Source organism: Octopus bimaculoides, chromosome 23, assembly GCF_001194135.2.
Source record: "Octopus bimaculoides isolate UCB-OBI-ISO-001 chromosome 23, ASM119413v2, whole genome shotgun sequence".
In the NCBI taxonomy this organism is placed as follows: Eukaryota; Metazoa; Mollusca; class Cephalopoda; order Octopoda; family Octopodidae; genus Octopus; species Octopus bimaculoides.
Window position 1 is genome coordinate 19,419,221 of NC_069003.1, and position 11,783 is coordinate 19,431,003.

The following is an 11,783-nucleotide window of genomic DNA, read 5'->3' on the forward strand; positions in this document are numbered from 1 at the left end:
TATATAAGTATTTGTGTGTCTGTGTGTGTCCCCCCACCACTGATGTTGGTGTATTTATGTCCCCCATAACTTAGCAGTTTGGCAAGAGATTGATAGAATAAGTACTAGGCTTACAAAGAATAAGTCCTGGGGTTGATTCGTTCGACTAAAGGTGGTGCTCCAGCATGGCCACAGTTAAATGACTCAAACAAGTAAAATAATACACACACACACACACACACACACATATATCTATATACATGAGAGAGAGAGAATATATTGTGCTAAGTTGATCAGTTACCTTATATCCATCCCAAGTAGTGACGCACGCCGAAGAATTGCTCGTGACTGAGCATTGGTGATCCTCCGCATGTTTTCATTGTTGATGGACACAATATAGTCACCAATGTCAATACGTCCGTCTTTACTGACAGCGCCATCTGGTGATATTGATTTCACCACACAACCATTTAGTCCTTTATCAACAGCATCTACAGTAATACCTATAAAACAAGAAAAAAACATTTAAGTAAGAAATAAAATTTTTGTTTTGTAAATAGGAGTCTGTTTGGCTATTTTAAAGGACCAAAATAGAGAATGTGATGACAAGATTAAAGACAGTATTTTGAAAACAGAATATGGCAATGCTTCCTCCCTGTTCTCACCACTGGTCCAGGTCAGTTCTTTATTCAAAATTACAACCTTATTAGATAGGGTACTAGACAACATCTTGTTTGTACATTTCATTTTAGACTTGGTGTCTATGACCAAACCAATAATTCTCCAGAGTGCACTGAGAGTATTTTGTCAATGGTACCTGCACCAGAGAGGTTGTTATGTCTTTACAAAGACTAAAGCATTCTCTCTATTCTGTATTCTTGATACTTATTTCCCAACCACTTTACAGAATCTGATGGGAGCATTTTATTCCTTTTATCACAGAACCAACACAAGAGAAGTTCTCATGACCTTGACAGACTAAAGATCTTCTTGACCCTATGCTGTCTCTGCTCTTTTTAGCACAACTACTTTATTAGCACTAGAAATGTTGTCATATCTTCAACAACAAGAATGAGTACTCTCTTGTCTATGTTACCTCTGCTCATCCATAAACCGGTGCACAGGGTATGTTTCATCATAGCACCAACACTAGAGATGTAGTCATGACTTCAGCCAGACTAAAGAGTTTTCTTGCCCTTACAGTGTCTCTGCCAAAGGGTACTTTTTTTGTTCTACATCTACAATCTTTATTCCAACTTTACCAACCACTTTACAAGGTCTGCTGTGTACATTTTATTGCAATACCGACACCAGAAACATTATCATCTGTTCTTGACAGATGAAAGGATCTTCTACACTCTACATTGTCCCTACTCATTTGGATACCACTTCATAGAGTGGACTGAGTATGTTTTACCATGGCACTGTGGTGATTGAATGACAGAAATATATATTTTTGTTGTACACAAATTCTTAAGTAAATTCTTCAGTAGAGTTACTGTCATATGTCCTGGTCGAGCAAAGATCTTTATTTTGATACATTTCCACATAATCAATAGTTGGGTTTATATTTCAGTTGATATAAATATCAGTTGGAAGACAATTCACAGCTAAGTCTCAGATGTTTCAGCAGAGCCATGTACTAACCCTAACCCTTACAAAGGAAACAAGAGTTACTTCTGTGGTCAGCCCTGGCCAAGCAAACTTGTTATCCTCATTTTTAGGATGATGTAGAATTCTTAGTATTGTAAAAATACTTTGCAATTTTTATTACAACTTTTTAAGTTTTGATTTCAAATTTCACCAAGGTCAACTTTGATTTCATGCTTCCATGGTCAATAAAGTACCAATTGAATGCTGGGGTCAATGGTATCGATTTATCCACTTTCCCTCAAAATTGTTGGTCTTGTGCCTATGTTGGCAGTAAGCTGACAGATTCATTAGATGATGAATAAAATGCTTAGTGGCATTTCTTTTGGTTCTTTACACTCTGAGTTCAAATCCTGCCAATTTGATTTTCATCTTTTTGGGGTCTATAAAGTACCAGTCAAGTACTGAGGTCAATGCAATCAACTAATCGTTGGCCTTGAGCCAAAATGTGAAACAAATATTACTCCTTGATCTCTATATATCAAACTTCTAAACTCTTTAACATAATCTCCTGCATTATTTGAGTTATTTCTAAAATAATTTACACTAGGGAATCCACTGATGGGCAGTTGAGTAGGTGACTCAAGGTTTAATCTGGACTGTTCTACGTCATGAAAAGTTGGATTCCACATATTGTGTAGATTTCACTTTGGTATCTTTGGTTAGACTGAATCCAATGCAGGATTTAAAGTCCAGTCTGTCAAAGTATCAAGCTGTGTCATTACTCAGCAATAACAACAATAAAGAAACAGAACTGACATAAGCGGAGAGAGCTTCCACAATGTTGTTTAAACTATTGGTAAAAACCACCTGAATCTCCCAAGTTAACACTGTATCATCTTGGGAAGAAAGAAACACTTAGATAATGTAGGTAATCTTAGATGTCATGCTTGAGAGAAGGATGGTGTGGGTCATTGTTGGAGCATCTTTGATAATAGGTCAGCTCAACCAGGGCTGACTACAACAGAATCAGTATTCCATCTTCAAGTAAATATATTTCAGGTTCAGTCCAGACGATATTATTATCTTTGATTTAACTGGTTCAGTCTTATTCCTGACAGGATTTATGAAGATTTATGTGGGCAGCAGGTATCTCTAGGTATCCATCAGCTTTCAATAGTCTTTCAGGGGGTTAGAATCCTCCTGATAATCTTTCCTGACCCTAAGAGGCTCTACAGGAAGCTCTATTCCAATCTCTTCTACAGGACATTCTATTCCAATCTCCTTCAACCATTTGTCTATATCTTTGCTTACAGTTCCCAACGTACCAATTATTGTAACACAATCTTTACAGTTTTTACACTTCAAATTCTTGCAATTCCAAATCTTAGGGGATTGTATATTATCATTGTCATTACCATTGTCTAATTTTCATTATAGGCTGGCAATTTTGAGGGGAGGTGGAGAGGGGCAGGTTAATTACATCAACCCATTCTCCGAACTTGATAGGAACTTTATTTTACCCTGAAAGGAGGAAAGACAAAGTTAACCTCATCAAGATTTGAATTCAGAATGCAAAGTGTCAAAAGAAAAGCTGCTACGCAGTATGTCTGAATATTCTGCAAGCTTGCCACCAATAATAATAATAATAATAATAATGATAATAATAATAATAATAATTATCCTATCTAGTATAGGCACAAAGTCTGAAATTTCGGGCAAGGTGACTAGTCAATTACATTGACCACAGTGTTTCACTGGTACTTAATTTATCGACCCCAAAAGGATGAAAGGCAAAGTCGACCTCAGCAGAATTTGAACTCAGAATGTAGCAATGGGCAAAATCCTGCTAAGCATTTTGCCCAACATGCTAATGATTCTGCCAGCTCATCACAATAATAATAATAATTTGTTCTTTTATTGGCCACAAGGGTTCACATAAAATAACATTAAAAGACATAAAACAACATTAAAGACAAAAACAGGATGATACAATGGATTTTCGCATGTACACAACGTAATAATAAAAATTGAACAAATTAAAACTCTCAATAGAGTAATCGCTTTAAGATACTCGTGGAAAAACCCACAAAAGCCACAGGTGCATGAACAACAGGGCAAGAGCCCTTCTCCTTTTTTTTTTACAGGTGCACGCTCAGAACTGGTCTTTTCACACTGCACCTTGCTACAAGGCAACACTTCCCTCTCCATCCTCAACTTCCTTTTCATGTGAAACTTGAAAAAGTTGTTGAAGGCTTGGTCAAAGAGGAAAGTGTCTGTCTTTAGCCCTTTCAAACAGATCCACCATACTACATCTTTCGCTACAGCCACTAGACAAATATAAATTGCCTGCTCCTCCTGGCCAAAAGAGGGTGGTGGGGCAATCTTCACAATGGATTCAGCTGATAGCCAGATCCATCCTACATGCGAGAGCAGGTGTTCAACATAAACCCACAAGCCAGCAATACTTGGGCACTTGGACATGCAATAATAATAATAATGATAATCCTTTCTACTATAGGCACAAGGCCTGACATTTGGTGGGAAGGGGATTGTTGATTACATCAACCTCAGTGTTCAACAAGTACTTTATCAACCTAAAAGGATAAAAGGAAAAGTTGACCTCAGTGGAATTTGAACTCAGAATGCAAAGATGGATCAAAAGTCACTATTTTTTTGCCCTGGTGTGCTAATGATTCTTCCAGCTTTCCCCCTTAATCGCTGCCTTAATAAATATAACAATGCTTTCAAATTTTAGCATAGGGCCAGCAATTTTCGAGGGCAGGGGAAGCTGATTACATTAACCCTAGTCCATGACTGGTACTTATTTTATCAACACTGAAAGGATGAAAAGGCAAAATGGACCTTAGTGGAATTTGAACTCTGAACACAGAGATGGATGAAATGCCTGTAAGAATTTTGTTCAGTGTGCTAATGATTCTGCCAGCTTGCTACATTAGTAATGAATATGATGATGATGATGATATATTCTCAGACAGAGAAAAATTACTTGGTCAAAGGTCATAAAGTATATGCCATTGCCCTGGACATAAAGATGCTTTGTAACAGAGGTTGACACAATATAATACTCAAAGGGCTCGTGGTTAATTGCTTCTGTGGTTGTGAAACAAATTATACAGAATATCCATCAATGGCATTCTTTCAGATCAATATTTTCATCTGTCATCAGTCAATGGACCATTCACAGAATGTTCAATGTTTGATCAGTTGTTAGCTTTCAAAGATGACCTGATTTATCAATGCCTGCAACTGTGTGTTGTACCTATAAGGTGATGACATTACAATATTTTCCCCAATGAAAACTTTAGTGAAGGCGCATGGCTTAGCGATTAGAGTATCTGGTTCATGAGTGTAAGATTGTAAGTTTGATTCCTAGCAGTGCATTGTGTCCTCAAGCAAAACACTTTATTTATTTCATTTTGCTCCAGTCCACTCAGCTGGCAAAAAATGATTTGTACCAGTATTTCAAAGGGGCCAACCTTGTCACCTTCTGTGTCACACTGAATCCCCTTGAGAACCATGTTAAGGCTATGTATATCAGTGGAGTGCTCAGCCACTTGCATGCAAATTTCACAAGCAGGCTGTTTTGTTGATCAGATCAACTGGAACCTTCCTTGTCATAACCAACAGAGTGTCAGCGAATGTTAAGAACAGATCAGCAGGTGAAAGAGATCTCACAGCACCCAGACTGACTTAGCAACTACTTCTGTAGATATAACTAACCTTCACCATCTGCAACAGAGCTGTACAGAAGCTTGACATATTATATGAAATAGAAAACAAGCTAGATATGAAAGAAAGAGTACCAAATATATATGCATCATGGAATATGTTTATTTTTATGATGAAAGCCTTACATATTGCACTCAGCCAATTAACTTCTATGCTGCTTTAGTGAACATAACTGTTATAAGGCTGTACAGAGGCTTGGTGGGAAAAGTAAAATAGAACACAAGATACAGAACAAAGAGTTCAAGTACCTATGTAATATGTCTAGCTATTACAGAGTTTTACATATTGTACTCAGCTAATTAAAAAGAAGTCACTGTAGGTTGTCACAGTTGATGGAGCTAAAGCTGCTTTAACATTTGGTGTTGACATCATAGGATATAGACTGATACAACATCATCATTAATATCAACAGTGTACTGGGTGCCTTTTATGTGTCACCATTACCAGTGCTTTTTATGTGATGCCTTGATTTTAGGATCTCAGTTCAGTTGTGGTAGGTGGGTCCTCTTGAGTACAGCAATGCGCTACATATCTTGGTCTTATAACAGTACACACTGTGAAGTTATTGGCAAAGAAGGACATCCAATTGTAGAAACCATGCCAAAACAGACAACTGGAGTCTGGACAGCTCCCCAGCTGGCCAGCTCCTGTCAAACTGTCCAACCCATCCCAGCATGGAAAACAGACATTAAACGACAGTGATGATGGCAATGGTGAATACCTACAGCCCATCAAACTTCAGGGCTATGCTACCATCATAACATGGAATAACAAACATTTGTTTTATGTTTTACTTCCCATTTAATACAATAGTTTCCAGTGTTTCAAATATTATTATACTTTTTCTTAAAAAAAAGAAAAACAGAAAACACCCATAAGGAATCAAATTTAATTAACCGTGTCCCTTCACATTAAATACGCTAAACTTAACTATTGTTTTTCATGCAGATGGTGTCTCTGAGTTTGGACCAAGGGTCTAAAAGGCTTTTTTACAAAAAGTTACTCTGCAGGTTGTTGTGTGGTTAAGAATCTCACTTTGCAATCACATAGTATCAGGTTCATTCCCACTAAGCAATAGTTCAGGCAAATGTCTTCTATTATAACCTTGGGCTAACAAATGCTTTGTGAATGAATTTAGTAGATGGAAACTGTGTGGAACAGTTGTATAATTGTGTGTGTAGCACCCAGCATGCTCTGTTAAGTGGCTGGTGTTAGGAAGGGCATGTAGCCATAAAAACCATGCCACAACAGACAGTTAGAGTCCAGACAGCGCCCTGCAAACCAGCTCAATCTCAAACCATCCAACCCATGCTAGCATGGAGAATGGACATTAAACGATGATGATGATAATGATACGTGTGTGTGTTATTGTGATTGTACCCCTGCCAACTGCTTGACAACTAGTGTTGGTTTATTTATATTTCTGTAACTTAGTGGTTCAGCAAAATTGACTGATAGAATAAGACCTTGACTTAAAAAAATAAGTACTGGGATTGATTTGTGAGACAAAACCTTTCAAAGAACAGCTGCAATCCAATGACTAAAACAAATAAATGATAATGATTACAAAAAATTTGTGTTGAAACAGAAATATTTATCTTCATTGAAAAAGAGAAAAAAAAAAATGATTTAAAAAAATTCATTAACGAACCTAAATGCTGCTGTCCTTTCTGAACTTTGATGTTTTTCTCCAGTGAAGCAGGTAAGGAGTCGACAGAGCCACTTAATGATCGTAAAGAAATTGGTGATGGAAGCGGTGACATTCTTGGAGACATTGTGCGTGGTGTGGATGATGGTGATGAAAATGCTTTAAGGTCACTTGTGGTGAAATGATCGGATGATGAACTATCCACACTTTCAGACTTTTTGTGGCCAATATGAGCTTTTAGATTTACCTAAGAAAGAAAATAAAATGGTAAACCATAATTAATCTTTAAATGAAATAATAAAGTGATGTTTATAAAGGGTTATCAAAGATTTGCAGCTAACAGTTCCAGCTGAATGTCAAACAAAATTAATCTTCCCAGTTCTTAGAGAGTGAGCTTATAATTAGCTCAAAATACTAAAAAATTTACAGTTTGGTGAAGTTGGCTCATTGTAAAACTTTGAAGTCCCAGGCATCCATTTTCTTGTAAAAATAAAATTGACACTTAAATGTATTCACGTGTTTCTCAAAAAAGTAATATTTCCTTGTTGGGAGAACTGTTAGAGAGTTTGACAAGATTACTTGCCATATCTTGTACCAGTTTTTATCAATCTGATGAGAAAACCTGCAGTGAAAGTGATGTGAAGCTGTACTGGTCTTTAAGAATAGTCCCTTTCCTGTGGACAAAATTGGTGACGTGTAGAGGAGAGACATCAATGTTGGGGTCACTATGAGTCTTGTGCAAATAAATAAAAAAAACACCTGGCTCAGGCCTGTGTTTATAATTGTAGATACACGGCCAAAACTTGATCGATGGGCGTCTGAGACTAACAGTCTGGTTTACAGGTCAATGACTGCAACTAGATGAAGGTAGTGCCTTAATACAACTATTATCTGATAAGTGAAGATGATAAAGGAATCAAAGAATAAAAGAATCAAAGAATCAAAGAATACAGTAATCTAAAAGCTACATTCAGCTCAAATATGAATACAGAGTTCAAACAGAAACTGAATATATTCAATAAATAGCTTAACTTTGGAAAATAAATATATATATATAAAAAAAGGTCTGTATTCAGATCAAAATTACTAAAACATCAACAATAACAACAAAAACAACGACAGTGCTGCCACTACCACTGCAGAAGACAAGTTAAACATTAATAATAAAAGACAATAGCAGGAAACAGCCAATAAAATTCAATGTATCAACTACACATACACACACACACACACACACATACATACATAAGGGAAAAAATTAAGTTAAATTAAACCAGGAAACATGTTAGTTGGAATTCTATAGAAATCATGTTTTTCAGTTTTTATTATTGTTGTTGTTTATATTTTTTATTATTTATTTTATTATCAAGAGGTTATTACACACACACACACAACTGTATATATATATATATATGCATGTCTGGATGTGTGTACATATATATATTATATACACACATATACATGTATCATCTCAGAATTACTCCTACTTGAAATATGTTTTTAATATTGAAATTTCTCTCAATTCAAGAATCAATAAAAGATTTTTTTTATTGTTGTTGAAACTTCCATTTATATTTATGTATATATCATTTGTTGATTTTTTCTTTCTTTTTTCAATCTTTGATTTCAAGAGGATGTTGTGAGAGTGAATATGTGTGTGTTTAATTTTGTAATTATTTTGTAGTGGTTGTCACCATTAATGAAGTAGTAGTAGCTGTAGTTGCTATCTCTCTACACCTCACCACTTGCCTTATATCAGATTTCATTCTTCAAACACTGAAACATTTATAGTTTCTACATAATGTTGTTGCTAGTTTTCACAGCAGCCGAATATATTGAAATAAGGGAAAAAATAAGAATGATGAATATGTTAAATATAATAACCCTTTCTACTATAGGCACAAGGCCTGAAATTTTGCTGTGGTGGGATTAGTTAATTACTTTGACCCCTGTGTTCAATGGTACTTATTTCATCAATCCCGAAAATATGAAAAGCAAAATTGACCTCGGTGGGATTTGGGCTCAGTACATAAAAAGCTGGAAGAAATGCTGCTAAGCATTTTGCCTGATGTGCTAATGATTCTGCCAGCTCACTGCCTTAATAATAATAATAATAATGGCTTCAGATTTCAGTACAAGATCAAGCAATTTAGGAGAGGGGCTTAGTCAATTGCACTGACTCTGGTGCTCAACTGGTACTTTTTATTATCAACCCCGAAAGGATGAAAGGCCAAGTCAACCATGGCAGAATTTGAACTCAGAACATAGTGGCAACGAAATACCACTAAGCATTTTGCCCAGCATGTTAACAATTCTGCCAGCTCACCGCCTTAATAATAATAATAATAATAATAATAATAATAATAATAATAATAATAATAATAATAATAATGCAAGATAATAAAAAATAAGTTTTAAATTTTGGTACAAGGCCAGCAATTTTGAGAGGAGTGGAGCTAGTTGATTACATTGACACCTGTACTTGACTAGTACCTTATTTTATAAACCCCGAAACTTGACCTCAGGGGGATTTAGGCTCTAAACATTGAGCTGAAACAAATACTGCTTAGTATTTTGTCAAATGTGCTACAAATTCTGTCAGTTCTAACTTAGGCACAAAGCAAGCAATCTTGAAGGGAGAAAGTTAGTCAATACCACTGGCACCAGTACTTTAGTAGTACTTTATCTTTAATGATCTTAGAGGAAGAAAGACAAAGTTGACTTTGCCAGGACTCAAACTCAGAATGTAGAAAGTGAGAACAAACACCACTAAACACTTTATATGGAACTCTAACGATTCTATCAAAATATTTGTTTCAAATTTTGGCACAAAGCCTGCAAGTTTGACTCATGCCGATGGCATGTAAAAGCATCCACTACACTCTCTGAGTTGTTGGCGTTTAGGAAGGGCATCCAGCTGTAGATACTCTGCCAAATGCTGTGCGTGAGAAAACCCAGCAAGCCAAGTGAGATCTAAATCTAAGGCCTCAACCAGTCCACTTAGGCGTACCTTCCTTCATTGGACACTAAACTCCACTTGCGAAGACCTGTTGAGGCAAGTGAAATCGAAATCGAGTTAAATTGGACATGAAACTCAGCTTGCGAAGACTTATTGGGGCAAGCGAAAGTGAATTTGTGATGGCACCTGTGCCCAGCATCGCCTTTCTGGCACTTGTGCCCGCGACATGTCTAAGGACTTTCGAGCAAGATCGTTGCCAGTGCCCCTGGACTGGCTCTTGTGCAGGTGGCACATAAAATATACCATTTTGAGCGTGGTCATTGCCAGTACTGCCTGACTGGCCTTCGTAGAATTTTTGAGCGAGATCGTTGCCAGTGCCCCTGGACTGGTTCTTGTGCAGGTGGCATATAAAATACACCATCTTGAGCGTGACTGTTGCCAGTACCGCCTGACTGGCCTTCTTGCGGGTGACACGTAAAAGCACCCACTACACTCTGAGTGGTTGGCGTTAGGAAGGGCATCCAGCCATAGAAACTCTGCCAAATCAGATTAGAGCCTGGTGTAGCCATCTGGTTTCACCAGTCCTCAGTCAAATCGTCCAACCCATGCTAGCATGGAAAGCGGACGTTAAACGACGATGATGATGATGATGATGATGATGATGATGAAAGGACAAAAGGTTAAGCTGATTTTTGTGAAATTTGAACTCAGAATGTAATGACAAATGAAATGCCATTAAACATTTTTGCCTGGTGTGCTAACAATTCTGCCAGTTAACTGCTTTAATTCTACCAAAATGTCAATAAACAGAATTTTATAATAAAACTGTGATTTCATCATCATCTGAAAAAAAAGATTCTTTCTGATGTATTTTACACATGCACAAAGATACACACGATAGATTTTCTTGAAGTTTCTGTCCATAAAGTCCTACTCACAAGGTGAAGGCCAGCTGGAAAGTTTGATAGAAGGTACTTATCCAAGATGTTATGCAGCAGTCTTAACTCAGAACCATATAGTTATGAAACAACATTCTTAACCACACAGTTATGTCTATATATATATATTCCAGTATTCAGTGTGCATTCAAAGCAATGATTAGTAATATTACAAAACCGATATGCTTTTGAATCTCTTTAACAACTCACAATAATGACTTTTATTACTTTTATTCCTACCTCAGTTCATCTAATTGTATATATCTATCGTTACTTTTCATAAAAAGCCTTTACTTCTTTTGATTTCCAATGTGCATTTTCGTTTATTTTTCTCCTTACTTTCCCCTTACATCTCCACGTGTAGTTTCTATTTTGTTTTTGTAACATATTTCTATTATATATATCTATCTATATATATATATAATATTGGCAGAAATTTGCAAAAGCTACTCAAGGGCACAGAGCTTGTGCATGGCATTTATTTCATGCAAAATAATGCTAAGTGCCAAACAGCAGACTCCTGTCCCTTGGGTTACTTTTGTAAATTTCTGTCAATTAAATGACAATGACAAATCCATTAACCCCTTGGTAGTCATTGGGGCACTGCAGCCATGCAGCGTATCTTGAGCGAGAAAACCTGGTGGAGCCCATCCCTCTCCAGGCTGAACTCATTTCTACAGCTGAGTGAACTGGAGCAACATGAAATGAAGTGTTTTGCCCAAGAACACAGTACGTTGTCTGGTCCAGGAATTGAAACCACAATCTTACACTTGGAAGTCCAACACCCTAAGCACTATGCCACGCTTTGCTTAAATATGAAGAAGTAAAAATACTCATGTACTGAGTTCCACTAATACTGTTTGTTTAAGAAGCCTATACATATATATATATATATATATATATATATATATATATA

The 11,783-nt window shown here is 36.6% G+C and overlaps 1 protein-coding gene across 1 annotated transcript in view; it reads right to left on the reverse strand.

Annotated features, from left to right (window-relative positions):
• LOC106879044 (multiple PDZ domain protein) overlaps positions 1 to 11,783 on the reverse strand; it is a 293,438-nt gene that overhangs the window by 263,172 nt on the left and 18,483 nt on the right. Inside the window, exons 3-4 of the mRNA XM_014928462.2 lie at positions 6,974 to 7,217; positions 281 to 482 (exon numbers count right to left, since the gene is read on the reverse strand). Coding sequence (XP_014783948.1) covers positions 281 to 482; positions 6,974 to 7,217 — 446 coding nt within the window. The remainder of the gene's footprint in view (positions 1 to 280; positions 483 to 6,973; positions 7,218 to 11,783) is intronic.